Source organism: Microcaecilia unicolor, chromosome 7 (assembly GCF_901765095.1).
Source record: "Microcaecilia unicolor chromosome 7, aMicUni1.1, whole genome shotgun sequence".
NCBI classification, from domain to species: Eukaryota; Metazoa; Chordata; class Amphibia; order Gymnophiona; family Siphonopidae; genus Microcaecilia; species Microcaecilia unicolor.
The window spans coordinates 268,231,595-268,250,035 of NC_044037.1; the positions used below are offsets into that span (position 1 = coordinate 268,231,595).

The 18,441-nt window shown below is 43.0% G+C and overlaps 1 protein-coding gene across 1 annotated transcript in view; it reads left to right on the forward strand.

Annotated features, from left to right (window-relative positions):
* Positions 1–18,441, forward strand: part of LOC115474119 (DNA annealing helicase and endonuclease ZRANB3-like) — a 142,118-nt gene that overhangs the window by 69,011 nt on the left and 54,666 nt on the right. The window contains exons 10-11 of the mRNA XM_030209453.1: positions 4,199–4,318; positions 13,377–13,556. Coding sequence (XP_030065313.1) covers positions 4,199–4,318; positions 13,377–13,556 — 300 coding nt within the window. The remainder of the gene's footprint in view (positions 1–4,198; positions 4,319–13,376; positions 13,557–18,441) is intronic.

An 18,441-nucleotide genomic window follows, 5' to 3' on the forward strand; every position in this document is an offset into this window, starting at 1 on the left:
GGCATTTTTAACCTGTGGTAAGCACACTTTAGTGCTTGCCGCAGCTTAGTAAAAGGACCCCAATGTTAGGAATTATTAGGAAAGGAACAGGGAATAAGACAAAATATACCATAATGCTTCTGTGTCACTCCATTAGGCGACCACATCTTGAGTACTGCGTGCAATTCTGGTCATCATGCCTTAAAAAATAGGGCTGCGCATTGATTAAAAATTATAATCACATAGTAGTGATTAAAGTTTTTAATTACATAAATTACTACTACTACTATTTAGCATTTCTATAGCGCTACAAGGCATACGCAGCGCTGCACAAACATAGAAGAAAGACAGTCCCTGCTCAAAGAGCTTACAATCTAATAGACAAAAAATAAATAAAGTAAGCAAATCAAATCAATTAATGTGAACGGGAAGGAAGAGAGGAGGGTAGGTGGAGGCGAGTGGTTACAAGTGGTTACGAGTCAAAAGCAATGTTAAAGAGGTGGGCTTTCAGTCTAGATTTAAAGGTGGCCAAGGATGGGGCAAGACGTAGGGGCTCAGGAAGTTTATTCCAGTCGTAGGGTGCAGCGAGACAGAATGCGCGAAGTCTGGAGTTGGCAGTAGTGGAGAAGGGAACAGATAAGAAGGATTTATCCATGGAGCGGAGTGCACGGGAAAGGGGTGTAGGGAAGGACGAGTGTGGAGAGATACTGGGGAGCAGCAGAGTGAGTACATTTATAGGTTAGTAGAAGAAGTTTGAACAGGATGCGAAAACGGATAGGGAGCCAGTGAAGGGTCTTTAGGAGAGGGGTAGTATGAGTAAAGCGACCCTGGCGGAAGATGAGACGGGCAGCAGAGTTTTGAATGAATGAATGAAAAGAACCAAAATAAATTTAGCATGTACCCAGCATTTCCCCTGTCCCCTTCCCTCCTTATCAGTGCATCATCTCCCTTCTCCCTTTCCAACAATGCCTCAATCCTAGAAACAGGGCATTGATATGTGCTGCATGGCCCACTCACCAGCTTGTGTAGCCCTAATTTTTAGCTGGACCCAGTGTGCTCTCCCACACTCCGTTTTGATGGCTTCTGTGTTGTGCTGAGAGATGCTGGAGCCACTGAAACTGGATGGGAACATCTCCTTTAGGGTGTTCATCTCCTAGTAATGGAGATTTTAGGATGAAGAAGATTGGCCAGTGTTGAAACAGGAGGGACAATAGGGAAAGGGGGAAATGGGACTTGATATACTGCCTTTCTGAGGTTTTTGCAACTACATTGAAAGCGGTTTACATATATTCAGGTACTTATTTTGTACCAGGGGCAATGGAGGGATAAGTGACTTTCCCATAGTCACAAGGAGCTGCAGTGGGAATTGAACTCAGTTCCCCAGGATCAAAGTCAACTGCACTGACCACTAGGCTACTCCTCCACTAGCAACATTCCATGTAGAAGCCTGCCCTTGCAGATCAGCAACGCGGCTGCGCAGGCTTCTGTTTCTGTGAGTCTGACGTTCTGCACGTATGTGCAGGACGTCAGACTCACAGAAACAGAAGCCTGCACAGCCGCATTGCTGATCTGCAAGGGCAGGCTTCTACATGGAATGTTGCTAGTGGAATAGCAACATTCCATGTAGAATCTCAAATAGTAGCAACAGAATCTCAATAGTAGCAACATTCCATCTAGAATCTCCAATAGTAGCAACATTCCATGTAGAATCTCATATAGGGAAAGGGAACTGGGACTTGATATACCACCTTTCTGAGGTTTTTGCAACTACATTCAAAGCGATTTACATATATTCAGGTACTTATTTTGTACCAGGGGCAATGGAGGGTTAAATGACTTGCCCAGAGTCACAAGGAGCTGCAGTGGGAATTGAACTCAGCTCCCCAGAATCAAAGTCCACTGCACTAACCACTAGGCTACTCCTCCACTCCATAGGAAAGATAACCCTAGGAACAAGGGGCATTTGCTGCCTACTGCAGCAGTTTTCTCTTCGGATTGTGTTCTCTGTTTCTGATGGCTGCCAGGCCTAGAACCAGGCATGTCCTGCAATTCAGGAGTGGAATGTTGCACGGATAGGAACAGGAATCAGACAGGTTTGCAACAATTAAAAGGTCAGAAGCAAGACTGGAATGGAATGCTGCTAGAACAGGGATATAAAGACATGGTTGCAGAAAGCCAGCAAGAACAGGAACAAGATTGTAATGTAGCATGGCAAAAGGAACAGAACTAGAATGTGGCAAAAACCAAGGTAATAAAATAAATTTAAAATACTCACCTGAAGAAGAATATGTTGTTTCTGGTCACCTTGAGGTGATTGCAAAGACATGAATTGCCAGTATGAATGGAAATTTGCCACACTTAAGATATCCCTAGGGCAGGGGTAGGCAACTCCGGTCCTCGAGAGCCGCAGGCAGGTCAGGTTTTCAGGATATCCACAATGAATATGCAGGAGATAGATTTGCAAGCTCTGCTCCATGGTATGCAAATCTATCTCCTGCATATTTATTGTGGATATCCTGAAAACCTGACCTGCCTGCGGCTCTCGAGGACCGGAGTTGCCTACCCCTGCCCTAGACCATGGTCCGATCAGTGGCCCAAGCAGCCACGATCCTCTGCCAGACCCGGAGTGCTGCTCTGCATGCAACCTTGAGCACTTACTGATTTGTGGCTGTCTCTTGATTCTGCGTACATTCAGTTTCATTGGCTCCAGCATCTCACAGCTTAACAGCCCAACACTGTAGCTGCTGAAACTGAATTCAGGCTAGGGTTAACACATTTGCCCTGACAAAAAAAAATAGAGTTACTCATTTGCAAAACTTGTTTCAACATAGGGCACTCACAAAATTGTGCACAAAAGCCAAGCTAACCTGTGCATAAAACCTAGCACACTTTTTTTTTTTGTTACATTTGTACCCCGCGCTTTCCCACTCATGGCAGGCTCAATGCAGTTTACATGGGGCAATGGAGGGTTAAGTGACTTGACCAGAGTCAAAAGGAGCTGCCTGTGCCTGAAGTGGGAATCGAACTCAGTTCCTCACCACCCTAACCACTAGGCCACTCCTCCACTGTTGCTACTATTTGAGATTCCACATGGAATGTTGCTATTCCACTAGCAACATTCAATGTAGAAGTCGGCCCTTGCAGATCACCAGTGTGGCCGCGCAGGCTTCTGCTTCTGTGAGTCTGACGTCCTGCACATACGTGCAGGACGTCAGACTCACAGAAACAGAAGCCTGTGCAGCCTTCTACATGGAATGTTGCTAGTGGAATAGCAACATTCCATGTAGAATCTCCAATAGTAGCAACATTCCATGTAGAATCTCCAATAGTATCTATTTTATTTTTGTTACATTTGTACCCTGCGCTTTCCCACTCATGGCAGGCTCAATGTGGCTTACATGGGGCAATAGAGGGTTAAGTGACTTGCCCAGAGTCACAAGGAGCTGCCTGTGCCTGAAGTGGGAATTTAACTCAGTTCCTCAGTTCCCCAGGACCAAAGTCCACCACCCTAACCACTAGGCCACTCCTCCACTCCACTTTACTGCATTGGCTCCCCAAAGTGAGTTTAAATAATTCGCGATCATATTTTGGAAATCTTGCTGCTTCCATTTTTTTGTTTTCAGTAAAGAACATCTTGATGGTTTATTAAAATTTGCTATACCACCAAAGCTAACTCGCCGGTCTCAGCGGTTTACAATAAATAAAACTACAGTTTGGATAGGAAGATAACAGATCCTAGCAGAAACCAACTCACTAATAAAATAATAGATCTGGTATCCTCTGAGCTTTTCTGTATTGCTTAGGCCTCACATCTTTGCAGGTATAAAGGCCTCAGTTCGTTTTCAGGCTCTAGAGCATTAGGTTTTTGGGGGTCAGTATTCACCACGGCTTCTTCCTTTTGACATCCAGTTCATAGCTCATTTTGAAAATGCTTTGAACGGGCCATGTTGGCACTAGTGCATGGACAGCTGCTAGTTCTGCTTCGTAAACAGACCCCAAAGTTTGCTTTAAAATTTGACATGCTTAAGCTGGAATAATATTTAGTATTGGGCAATGAAGGTATATCATGACAAAATCCTGTCTGAATGAAGTGACTTTTATGTTCGATATCCTCTTCTGCTAGAAGTATATTTTGATATAATAATTAAATGTGAAGTGATCATCGTGGGTACTATTGACCACCCATATTATTTTTTTTTCCTGTGCTGGCATTCCATAGGCTCGTTATATTCGAATTGATGGAAGCGTTCCATCATCAGAAAGAATTCATCTTGTCCATCAATTTCAGAATGATCCCGATACTCGTGTTGCTATTCTTAGTATTCAGGCTGCAGGTCAGGTAAGATAAGGTGGGGGAAGGAAAAGTCACGTGAAGGAAATGTATCACTTGTGCTGTTGCTGTCTGCCTTAACACTTAAACTGTGTCTTATCAAAAATCAAAGGTCTACACAAAGGAGCTTACACCAAGGGCCCTGTTCACTAAGGTGAGCTATCATTTTTAGTGTGTGAGCTAAACGCTAGAGGCGCTTATATGTTCCTATGGGCAATTTAGCATGTGCTAATCATTAGCGTGTGCAAAGAACACTAGCACACCCATGGCACAGCTTAGTAAACAGGGCCCCAAATTTGAAATACATTTCATAATTTTATAAATTAAATAACCAAAATACAATTCATATACCAGTACAAGAAAGTATAGTATATTAAGTATAAAACATTGAGAGCTCCTTTTACAAAGCATTGTTACTGATTAGCAGCATGCTGAATGCAAAGGAACTCATTTAGTTCCCATGGGCTTCTTCACATTCAGCGCACACTAATTGGTAGCTCCGCTTTGTAAAAGGAGCCCTGAAGTTGTAAACTTATCACTTAATTAGTTCACAGTCCCTACTCTCACTAGGGGAATAAATTGTCGGTGAAATAAAGTGGAGGTGTGCCTCAAACGTCTGCAGTTCCATTATCTTTTTTTCAATAGTTATTTTTAAAGCCAGACTAGGATATATGTGTGAAATCAGTAATATAGCTGTTGAATGAGTGGCATGTATTATGTCTTTATCTGTAAGCCTGTGAAGACTGAATTTTTACTTATCCTTGTTTTTTGTAACTGGAAGTATGCATCAAGTGTGCACAGTATTAAGGTTAGTATAAGCTCTCAGACATAATTTATGGAATTATTAATAAAATAAGATGTTCTCACCATGTTAATTAGTTTTATGATAACCTATAAAATACTTTGAAGAACAAAAATATATTAGTTCAATTATACAATCATTTTGCTGTTGTCTTTCTCAGTGTGTTTGTTCTCCCCAGTGCAAGACGGCTCTCAGATAAAGTTGGTGGAGACTTAGGGGGTCTAAGATTTTCTCCATTGACAAGCAGGATTGAATCAGTCATGCAAGTGGATGGCATCATCCAATGGTGCTGGGAAGGAAAAACTTTCCCAGAACTCAAAACTGGTGTAAATGTTGTGAGCATACACAGCTCTCCCTATATGCAGCAATTCCCTGAGTCTCTTAAGTTTTTTTTTTTTTTTTTCCACTCTGCCAAAAGGATATTGAAACAAAGCTCTCTTAACATTTCCATTGAAGAATATTTTCTTCTAGTTTTTCCAGTGTTTTTTGTTAGATTTGAGGAGAGGCTCTTAAAAATGAAAAACTTCAGCACAGAGGTTGATTGACTGCACAGTCCGGTAGGTCCTCCTTTGTCAATCTTGCTGCCAACCTCTTATACAGTGGCTTCAAAAGTTCTCGCTTGAAATACTACTACTACTACTACTACTACTTAACATTTCTAAAGCGCTACCAGGGTTACGCAGCGCTGTACAATTTCACAAAGAGAGACACTCCCTTCTCAGAGCTTACAATCTAATAGACACGTGAACGGTCGGACCGATAGGGGCAGTCAAAATAGGGGCAGTCTGGATTCACTGAATGGTAAGGGTTAGGTGCCGAATGCAGCATTGAAGAGGTGGGTTGCAAGCGAAGACTTGAAGATGGGCAGGGAGGGGGCTTGGCGTAAGGGCTCAGGAAGGTTGTTCCAAGCATAGGGTGAGGTGAGGCAGAATGAGCGGAGCCTGGAGTTGGCGGTGGTGGAGAAGGGTACTGAGAGGAGGGATTTGTCCTGTGAACGGAGGTTACGGGTGGGAACGTAAGGGGAGATGAGGGTAGAAAGGTAGTGAGGGGCAGCAGACTGAGTGCATTTGTAGGTAAGAAGGAGAAGCTTGAATTGAATGCGGTATCTGATTGGAAGTCAGTGAAGTGACCTGAGGAGAGGGGTGATATGAGTATATCGGTTCTGGCGAAATATGAGACGTGCAGCAGCATTCTGAACAGATTGAAGGGGGGATAGATGGCTAAGTGGGAGGCCGGTGAGGAGTAAGTTGCAGTAGTCCAGGCGAGAGGTAATGAGAGCGTGGACGAGAGTTCTGGTGGTGTGTTCAGAGAGGAAAGGGCGAATTTTGCTGATGTTAAAGAGGAAGAAGCGACAGGTCTTGGCTATCTGCTGGATATGCGCAGAGAATGAGAGGGAGGAGTCAAAGATGACTCTGAGGTTGCGGGCAGATGAGACGGGGAGGATGAGGGTGTTATCAACCGAGATAGAAAGTGGAGGAAGAGGAGAAGTGGATTTTGGTGGAAAGACGATGAGCTCAGTCTTGGACATGTTCAGTTTCAGGTGGCGGTTGGACATCCAGGCAGCAATGTCAGATAAGCAGGCTGATACCTTTGCCTGGGTCTCTGCGGTGATGTCTGGTGTGGAGAGATACAGTTGGGTGTCATCAGCATAGAGATGATACTGGAAACCAAGTCTATGATAATTACCTCAGCAATTGAAAGAAAATACAAGTATTATTCCAATATGCACCCGGGGAAGGATTCCAGGCTCTCGGGCCACTGAAGAAGAAGGATCTTTTAAAAGCTGCACAGTCTGCAAGGGTTGCTTCCTATCAATTATGTATGGTGCAATGCCATACCTTGCTTCAAAAGGTCAAGGAATTTCATCTATCCTTCCCTCTCAGATTCTAATAATAGCAAAATAGTTGACATCACTTGATATACCAATCTTCAAAAAGACCAGAGTGGCCTTCAATTTTATCAGAAGTGCATGAGCATGGAACTCAGTTTGTCATCTTAGACATGTCTGCATTGGCCATTAGAGCCACTTTGCCCAGTTATGGGTTTTAGGTTTAAAGAAAATGTTCATGCTAAGTTGGTAGGTGCACCTTGCACTATAAATAAACTCTTCAGTGAAAAAAACTAAAGAAATGTTTGATACCATCTAAACTTATCATATGACGTGCAATATTTATCTGCTCTAGTCTCATAACCTACTTCTTCCTCTAACTGACTGAACGTAACTCAATATAAAAGGAAGTTTCGCATTTAGGAAAAGGAGCTTCATTTGATGTGTTAGCTAGCATCAATAAACCCAATGTCTGTCTTAATCTAGAATTCACCAAAGGAGAAAAAATAAAAACCAAGACATAAGTACCGCCATACTGGGAAAAGACCAAGGGTTCATCCAGCCCAGCATCCTGTCTGTGACAGCGGACAATCCAGGCTTCAAGAACCCGGCAACCCCCCCCCCCCCCCCCCCCCAAAAAAAAAATGAATGATGTTCAATGGACTTTTCCTTCAGGAATCTGTCCAAACCCCCTTTAAATTCCATAAGGCCAGCTGCTGTCACTACATTCTCTGGCAACGAATTCCAGAGTAACTACACACTGAGTAAAGAAAAACTTTCTCCTATTTGTTTTAAATCTACCATATTTTAGCTTCATCTTGTGTCCCCTGGTTTTGTTGTTGTTTGAAAGTGTAAACAAACGCTTCACATCTGTCCGCTCTAATCCGCTCATTATCTTGTAGACTTCTATCATATCACCCCTCAGCTGCCTTTTCTCCAAGCTGAAGAGCCCTAACCTTCTCAGCCTTTCCTCATAGGGAAGTCGTTCCATTCCCTTTATCATTTTCGTCACCCTTCTCTGCACCTTCTCTAATTCTTTTATATCTTTTTTGAGATGCGGCGACTAGAATTGGACATAATACTCGAGGTGCGGTTGCACCATGGAGCGATACAACAGCATTATAACATCCTCGTGTTTGTTTTCCATCCCTTTCCTAATAATACTCAACATTCTGTGCACTTTCTTAGCCGCTGCAGTACACTGAGCAGAAGTTTTTAACGTCTTATCAACGATGACTCCCAGATCCCTTTCTAGGTCCGTGACTCCTAACGCGGAACCTTGCATGACATAGCTGTAATTCAAAACAGACTACTAGTCAGCTCAAACAACTGTAATTATTTGGAATGAACTGTTCGCATACTGCTCAGTCCTCTCTTCAACCCACTCCCCTGCTCTTCTTGCAGAAGGTTGGATATACCATTGGCTCGACCCCACTTCTGAATTATTCAGTGGACACTCTTCTCTGTGGTCTCAAACCACAGGACTACTCTTGGCCCATATTCAAGTCATTCCATAGCTACGCAACTCTCTACAGTGGTGGATGGTGTCCCAGAATCTCACCCAGGGTCTTCCTTTTCAGTCCCCTCCATATCACAAGGTACTCACCATGGATGCCTCTATGGGTAGGTGGGGATGCTCATCTCGACGGTCTCTACACACAGGTTATTTGTCCCCACGGGAAGAATTAAATCTTATCAACCTCCTGGAATTGCGGGTGGTCTGGCTCTCAAAATCTTTTAAGACTGCATCCTCAATCAGGTAATACTCATTTGCACAGACAACCAGGTTGCGATATATTACTAAACCAAACAAGGATAAGCAGGTTCTTACCACCTCTGTTGACAAGCAGTCCTGATATGGAAGTGGGCAGCTTCTCGAAACATCAAGAGCTGTTTACCTAACCATCAAACATAATGCTCTAGCGGACAAATTGAGCAGAGTCCTTCAGCCTCACGAATGGCCCCTCAGCATCTTGGTAGTTTGTTGAATGTTTCAGCAGTGCAGAGTCATGGAATCGGAGGTAGGGTATTATTATGGATTAAGAACTGGTTGAAAGATAGGAAGCAGAGAGTAGGATTGCGTGGCCAGTATTCTCAGTGGAGGAGGGTAGTTAGTGGGGTCCCGCAGGGGTCTGTGCTGGGTCCGTTGCTTTTTAATGTATTTATAAATGACCTAGAGATGGGAATAACTAGTGAGGTAATTAAATTCGCCGATGACACAAAATTATTCAGGGTCGTCAAGTCGCAGGAGGAATGTGAACGATTACAGGAGGACCTTGCGAGACTGGGAGAATGGGCGTGCAAGTGGCAGATGAAGTTCAATGTTGACAAGTGCAAAGTGATGCATGTGGGTAAGAGGAACCCGAATTATAGCTACGTCTTGCAAGGTTCCGCGTTAGGAGTTACGGATCAAGAAAGGGATCTGGGTGTCGTCGTCGATGATACGCTGAAACCTTCTGCTCAGTGTGCTGCTGCGGCTAGGAAAGCGAATAGAATGTTGGGTGTTATTAGGAAGGGTATGGAGTCCAGGTGTGCGGATGTTATAATGCCGTTGTATCGCTCCATGGTGCGACCGCACCTGGAGTATTGTGTTCAGTACTGGTCTCCGTATCTCAAAAAAGATATAGTAGAATTGGAAAAGGTACAGCGAAGGGCGACGAAAATGATAGTGGGGATGGGACGACTTTCCTATGAAGAGAGGCTGAGAAGGCTAGGGCTTTTCAGCTTGGAGAAGAGACGGCTGAGGGGAGATATGATAGAAGTGTATAAAATAATGAGTGGAATGGATCGGGTGGATGTGAAGCGACTGTTCACGCTATCCAAAAATACTAGGACTAGAGGGCATGAGTTGAAGCTACAGTGTGGTAAATTTAAAACGAATCGGAGAAAATTTTTCTTCACCCAACGTGTAATTAGACTCTGGAATTCATTGCCGGAGAACGTGGTACGGGCGGTTAGCTTGACGGAGTTTAAAAGGGGTTAGATAGATTCCTAAAGGACAAGTCCATAGACCGCTATTAAATGGACTGGAAAAATTCCTCATTTTTAGGTATAACTTGTCTGGAATGTTTTTACGTTTGGGGAGCGTGCCAGGTGCCCTTGACCTGGATTGGCCGCTGTCGGTGACAGGATGCTGGGCTAGATGGACCTTTGGTCTTTCCCAGTATGGCACTACTTATGTACTTATGTACTTATGCAGGACCCCATCAATAGACCTGTTTGCTTCTCCTCAGAACAACAAGCTTTCCTTCTTTTGTTCCAGGATATATGCTCCCAACTGTCCAGCCTTGGATGCTGTCTTACTTCACTGGGGAACAGACCTTTACGCCTTCCCCCCCACCAGTGGCGTACCAAGGGGGGGGCGGTAGGGGCTGTCCGCCCCGGGTGCACGCTGCTGGGGGGAGCCGCGGCGCGTGCCTGCTCTGAGTTCGCTGACCGCGCGTTCGCTGCAGCTCCCCCTGCCCTGGAACAGGTTGTTCCGGGTCAGAGGGAGCTCCAGCGAACGCGCGAAGTCAGGGAACTCTGAGCAGGCGCGCGCTGCGGCACCCCCCCCACCAGCGGTGTGCACCTGGGGGGGGGGGGTTCTGCGCTGCATCGGGGGGGGGTGCTGCAACAGGGGGAGGGGTCCGTGCTGCATTGGGGCGGGGTGCTGCACCCGGGGGGGGGGGGGCGGGGCGCCGCCCCCCCTAGGAACACCACTGCCCCCCACTACCTCTCATAGGGAAAACTTCTCAAACTATGTTGAGACCAAGGGACCATGATTCTCATTGCTCCATACTAACCACATCAAATCTGGTTCTCTCTTCTTCTAGAGTTACGGTCCAAAGAATCATTATGGTTAGATCGGGCCTGAAAACCCCAATTCTATTTGTATTTCTGATTTTTGTTTTTTAATTTTTCAGATGTCTTTATTCAAAAGTTTATAAATCACTTATCTGCTATGTTAAAGAAGTTCTGCTTGCCACACACTCAACAGGGCCCATATCACCTTTCACTCAGGCTTCCTCAGGAGTTTTGTAGCATGTTTATTTTTTATTTTATTTTTGTTACATTTGTACTCCGCGCTTTTCCACTCATGACAGGCAATGGAGGGTTAAGTGACTTGCCCAGAGTCACAAGGAGCTGCCTGTGCTGGGAATCAAACTCAGTTCCTCAGGACCAAAGTCCACCACCCTAACCACTAGGCCACTCCTCCACAATAATACTTGATGCTGTATTTATGAATTTTAACAGAACCACTTCCTTCCAGTTTAAACATAGCGCCCCCTAGTAACATGCAGGGGCGTAGCCAGACCTTGTGGTGGGAGGGGCCAGAGCCTGAGGTGGGGGCACATTTAGTCTGCTGCCCCGCCACCTCCCCCCCCCCCCCCCCCCAGCAAATACCTTGGCTGGCAGGGTTCCCCAACCCTCGCCAGCTGAAGCATTGTCCAGTACCAGTCTCCTACACCACCGCATTGCCTGCCCTGCTCTGTCTTCCCCTCACGTGCTGCACGCACTTTTTAGTGAAATTGAGCATACTCAGTTTCCCTAAAAGGAGTGTGATGGACATGAGGGGAACATGGGGCAGGCAACGTGGCAGCACCGGAGACCGGTGCTGGGCAACACTTCAGCTGGCGGAGGTTGGGGACCCCTGCTAGCAAAACCAGGGGCCCACAGGAATTTTTTTTTTTTTTTTGGGGGGGGGGGCCCAGGCCACCTTGGCCCACTTACCTACGCCACTGGTAAAGTATTTTATTTGTCTTTGACCAATGCCACCTTAACATAACCAGGTATTTTATCTCTGAAACTCAAGGAATATCAACATCCCCAAATCTTGCAAGTAACCACACCCTTGGAGATAAAGGCCTCTTCTTGTAACACTGAACAACAATACTTTATACTCATGTTGGTGGCCATGTTTAGCAAACTGTGCTGCAGTTTATATCTGTTGTTTTACTAGAAATGACAAAATGAATGTATAATCTTTCTTCGTGTTTATAGGTTATCTTTGACCTCTACTCCGTGTTCTGAGATTCAAATCCTTGCAAATTAAGGAATACAGTCTGTGTGTGTGTGTGGTGGTGGTGGTGGGGGGGGGGGGAGGGTTCTAATCCTCACCCTTTCCCCAACCCCTCACCCCCCTGCAAACTGCAAAATTTTACACCAGCATGTCATAAGGAGGTTTCATAGAAAAACTGAATGCTATTCTCAATAGCATTCATTTCTATTTCTTTTTAATGAAAAAGTGTTCATAAGCAATATATATGGGGAAGTGTTTAGCTATTCATAATTGCATAATACATATTTTATATTGAGAATTATGGATTTTTTTAATTTTTTTAAATATTTTATTTATAATTTTCATCCAAATTTAACAACTCACAAGAGAAGATTACAATATGAGAAAATTTACAATATCTCTAATATCTATTACAATTGAAATGTTTACACTGTACTTTCGACCAGAAGTATAAAGTAATAGGATCCAAGAAGAGAACAGGAAAAAAAAAAAAAAAAAAAAAAAGTTTTTACAGTGGGGTTGTTGTTACCAAGTAAACCTTCCCTAAGCATATCATACAGTATGGTCTGGTAATCCTACTACTACATTCACATCCTCTTTTGAAACTAAAAACTCCTCTAACTGTTTAGGATCAAAAAACTGAAATGATTTGGCTTGATATAATACTCTACATATACAAGGAAATTTTAACATATAGTTTGCTCCAAGTGCCAGAGTCCTCTGACGTAGTGCTAAAAAAGCACTACGTCTTTTTTGGGTCTCTCTAGCCATATCAGGGAATATTCTTATTTTAGATCCAAAAAAAGTAGATTCTAAATGTCTAAATGAAAGTCTTAAGACTGCGTCGTGGTCCATTTCTAAAGCAAAAACAACCAAAGCAGTCAACCTCTGAGAAATTACTTCCAAAGATGATTCAAGAAATGATGTCAAGTTCATCGCTACTCCTCTGTTCGGTTGGAGAGTCTCTGAATTTGATTTATTTTGTAGATATTGTACCCGAACAATAGGAGGTAAGGAATCACTTGGCATTCCTAATACCTCAGTCAAATATTTTTTCACCATATCAATCGGGGAAATTAAGGGAGATCTTGGAAAGTTCGTGAATCTCAAATTAAGTTTTCTTGATTTATTTTCAAGATATTGTAAACGTCGTAACATATAATTTTTATCCCTAATTGAGGTTTGACTGATAACTTCCAAAGAATGCATGCATTTTCTCTCCCAATTGTTCTATTTTAGAAGTATGTTGATTAGTTGTCTGTGCTTGCTGGAGGGCAACTTGAGATAACAACTTAATTTCAGCTGAGTTCTTTATTGTTTGTTGTTGTAAAGAGGAATGCAAAGCAGCAGTTTGATCCCAAAGTGACTCTAATGTCACCACGGCAGAGAATTATGGATATATAACTAACTTAACATCACTTTCTTTGTTTTGAGTTAGGGTTTGACTTTCACTGCTGCTACGCACATTGTGTTTGCGGAGTTGTACTGGGATCCTGGCCATATGAAACAAGCAGAAGATCGGGCACATCGAATTGGGCAAAGCAATTCTGTGCATATACATTACCTCATAGCAAAAGGAACATTGGACACTCTGATGTGGGGATTGTTGAATCGTAAGGTATGAAATTTCATTCAATTTTATGCTTTAGGTTATGAATGACATTGAATCTGAAGTATCAAATGCACATCCATTCCCTGCCTTATTGAAAGGCAGTTTGCCAAGAGATTAATAAACATAAACCATAGTACTTACTAGAGATCACATGTTGCCCTCTCCAAAGCTTGTAACAAGCATATAAGATCTTTGTGGAGCGTGAGACTCTCCACTGCGCATGCGCAAGTGCCTTCCCTTCCACTGCAAGACTGCGGTTACCACAGTTGTTTTTCTACCACGGTGAGGGGTAGTTGACTTTTTTGTCCTGCTCTTCACAGCTTGTTCTGAAGAGCTTCTTAAGTGCTTTTCAGTAATATTTTTGCTCTGTTTTTCGCGTTACCATCTTCAGATTCCATTGTTTTTCCTTCCCTTATTGTTTGTTTTCTTTTCCCGCTTTGTAAGTTTCCTTTCTTTTTCTGTGTCACTGGGCTGTTTTTAGGCCTAGACTTTGGTCACGCTCTCTGGTGCCTTGCCCCTTTTATGGCACCATTGCATAGTTTGACTTGGCTGCAGAAGTTTTCCTTTTCATGTCCACGAAAGTACCCAGTGCTTTTAAGCACTGTACCCGGTGCAATCGGACCATCTCTGGTAAGGACTCCCATTCTTGGTGTCTCCATTGTCTAGGGCACAACCATAGCCCTTCTAACTGTGTCTTCATATGAAGAAAAGGACCCAGTTGGCCAGAGAGGCTCAACGGGTGAGAATTTTTGGAGCCCGGTCCGATTCCTTTCTATTGAGGTCGGCGATGTCGACATCGACGTCGAGTGTTGCATTGGAACGTATGGCTACTAGACCTAGGGACACTGGGAGCAATGCTGCATCAAATGGGTCTCCACCTGCCTCAGTGCCACCTGCTGTGGATGGCTCCTGAGACCAGCCTGCGTTGGACCTTACCCTGAGGCAGCATAAGTATTCGACCTCGTCGGCACTAAGGAGCCTCGATGACTGGCTTTGGGTGAAAGCCAACAAGCATTGGCATTGGTCTCCCTCGATACATATCCCTGTCCTTTGTAAAAGCAAAGCTGCTTATTTGTAACAAGTATTTTGCAAGGATAGCAAGATAGCAGTCCTCACAACTCCCATCCCTGCCTCCCCTTGCATTTGACTTTTTCAATATCTGTAGATGGAGCAGAGGGAGCCAATATACGAAACCATGCACAATATTCCTGAGTAGTTCTAGAAATATTACAGCTTTGTTAACATTTCTCTGATCTGGGCTTTGTCTGATTGTCATCCGTATGTGTAGATGAACATGGATCCCAACATTCCTGCAAATTATTGGGCTGTTTCTTCATTGACTGTTTTGGCTAAGTTTATCAAGAAGATCATTTTTTCATTGCTTGGTCTTTATCTGAAGATGTCTGGCATATTGGACATGTTCCAATATGGATTCTGTAAGGCCTAAAATACTGAGTCTTTCCTTTTATTAACGATGGATGTGTTGAGGCAAGGTCTGGATCAGTCTTGTAATTACTTTTTTGTATTACTAGACATTTTAGCAGCCTTTGACACAATCAATCATCACATCCTGGTGGAGAGACTGCAGTCCTTTGGGCTTATGGGAATAGTCCTTAAATAGTTTAGATATTTCCCACATGGTGGGAAACAGGACGTGAGAATTGGAGATAAATTATCTTCTTCGATATAACAGCTGGTATACCACAGGGTTCTGCCCTTTGCTGTCTTTGTAACATTTATCTAGTACCGATTCTTCTGTAAAGCTTGTGACCAAGGTTTGATGTTTAGGAGGCCTTTTAGATTCTTATTTGACACTTGGACCACAAATTCAGACTCAAAAGAGAGAATTATTTTTTCAAATTGCATCTTTGGCCAAGTTGAAACCTGTGCTACTAGTTGAGAATTTTAGATTTATCCTACAAAATACTATTCTAGGTGATTTGGATTACTGTAATCCCTTGTGTAGTGCTTGAAATCATTGCAGGTTGCATTGGAGCCGACTTTGTGGGTGATGTGGGTGCTTGAGCACCCCTAATATTGAGAAAATTCTTTGTATGTGTCCAGGGAGGGGTTATTTTCATTGGGCTTAGCACCCAAAATAATTTTGAAAAGTTGGCTCCTATGGCAGGTTGTACAGAATTCAATGATGTGTCTTACTGATTCCCCTCGTTTTCAGCACATTGCTCCAAGGTTCATTCAGTTACATTAGTTGCCTGTAGAATCAAGGGTTAAGTATAAAATTCTTCTTATTCATAAGGAATTGCAGAATAAGTCTGCTTATCTCTTTAAGAACAGTAAATTATGATAAAACCAAGAAGAGTACCTTTCCAATTGCAGGATCCAGAGAGTGGAATCAACCATTTTACCTTAGATTGACAGTAACATAGTAGATGGCGGCAGATAAAGATCAGTATGATCCATCCAGGTCTGCCCAACAAGATAAACTCATTACATATGGTATGAAGTAATAAATCATACATATACCTGATCTTGATTTATCCTTGCCTTTTTTAGGGCATAGACCGTAGAAGTCTGCCCGGCATTGGCCTTGTTCTAAAATTTCTTAAGGTGTTAATAGCCCCTAAAAAAACTCCACTCCAGCCCATCCAAGTCTGTTCAGCCTCGATCAGGGCTCAGATCATAGAAGTCTACCCAGCACTGGCTTTCCTACCTAATCTTCCCTAAGCTTCTTTGGATCTGATCCTTCTAAATAGGATTCCTTTGTGTTTGTCCCATATATTTTTGAATTCCGTTACAGTTTTCATCTCTACTACGGGAGGGCATTCCAGGTATCTACCACCCACTCAGTGAAAAAATACTTCCTGACATTATTCCTGAGTTGGTCCCCTTTCAACTTCAATTTATGCCTTTTAGTTCTACCACCCTCCTGTCTCTAGAAAAGGTTTGTTTGTGGATTAATACCTTTCAAATGTTTTGAACGTTTGTATCATATCACCCCTGTTTCTCCTTTCCTCCAGGGTATAAATGTTAGGTCAGCAAGTCTCTCCATGTACGTCTTGCTATGTAAACCCCCTACCATTTTCGTGGCTTTTTTTCTGTACCTCTTCAAGTCTTTTAACATCTTTAGAAAGATAAGGCCTCCAAATCTGAACATCTGTTGAAAAGTTGTTTTTCTCTGTCTTATGAACTTCTTAAAAATTGATATGTTTAGTACTGTATTATAATCACTGTTTCTTACAGAAGTTATTTTAATTTTCCATTTTTATTATTTGGTTGGGTTATAAGTTGGCATTTTATATTGTAATTTTTGAAATTGATAATGTATGTAATTTTGTAATCCACTTTAGACTGCCATGAAATATAAGTAATTTAACCGTAACCATGTTGTCCTTTAAGATCTCCTGTTACAAGCAACTGTGGTTTTGCTTCTTAAGCTAGCAGCAATGCTTCTATGCAGGTTTAGAAGTAGAATTGCTGAGCAGTGCTACTTGCTGCACCATCCAGTAACCATCCCAGTAACCTTTTTAGCTGCTGCTATTGTAAGAAATGAACAACTATTCCTAAACTTTTGCAGCCCCCCTGACAGTAAGACCCTGTTCATTGTTTATACTCTTTAAGTAGTCAATTGATATATTTCCACATTTTTTCAATTTCAAACATGAAGATCAGCTCAATCACAACTACAAGCTTCATATTTCACAATTCCCAAATAATTCCACCCCATCTCAACTCAACTAAAACGCCAGTGCAAAGGCTCTTAGCCATCTCTCTCCTCTTCAATCAATCCAAAACTCTGCTGCGCGACTCATTTTCCGCCAAAGTCGCTATGCCCACATTAGCCCTCTCCTTAAGTCACTTCACTGGCTTCCTATCCGTTTCCGTATTCTATTCAAACTTCTCCTATTGACCTATAAGTGCATTCACTCTGCCGCTCCCCAGTACCTCTCCACTCTTGTCTCCCCCTACTTTCCCCCTCGAGTGCTCCGTTCTGTTGGTAAATCTCTCTTGTCCGTCCCTTTCTCCTCTACTGCTAATTTAAGACTCCGTTCCTTTTATCTTGCTGCACCTCACGCCTGGAATGGACTTCCCGAGCCTGTACGTCTAGCCCCGTCTTTAGCCGTTTTCAAGTCCAAATTCAAAACCCACCTCTTTACCACTGCTTTTGACTCCTAACTCACTTACCCTGTCCTTTGTCCTCACTTCTTTATTTCCTTACCCTTAATTGTTCTGTCTGTTTGCCTGTCTTACCTAGATTGTAAGCTCTTTGAGCAGGGACTATCTTCTGTGTAAGGTGTACAGCGCTACGTATGCCTTGTAGTGCTATAGAAATGATAAGTAGATAGATGTGACTCTTCTTGAATCTAAATTATAGTGATGACAAGGTCCATTATACCAATATATCTCGCCAGTGCATATAGACATCCCACATTTTGGGAATTGCAGAAGATGCCCGTGTTTTTTAGCCGTACGCTTGGACATGAGACAACAGTAGTCTACCTTATTGAAGACATCTTCCACTGATGGCAACGCTTCAATTGTTTCGCCACCAAGATCTGAGCAGCAGTATAAACATGAATCAAGAGTTGATGAAGTTCTTTCTTAACCCCTGCTGCTTGAACATTCAGCAAATAATTATCTGGTTGTATGGAGGGGAGCCCTGGTATAAATCTTAGTAGCTGAGTATGAAGAGCAGTCCAAAAAAACTGAATTTTAGGGCATGACCACCATATATGATAAAAGGTGCCCGCCCCTCCGCATTATTACCAGCAAGCAGCTGACCCCATCTTAAATATTTATAACAGTATATGAGGAGTGAAGTACCACTGGTAACAACATCTTGTATCCATTTTCCACCAGAGGGTAGCCACTGAAATCTTTAGCAACTACATAAAAGTTTTCATCCATTGTGGTGGTTGATTCCCTTCTAGTC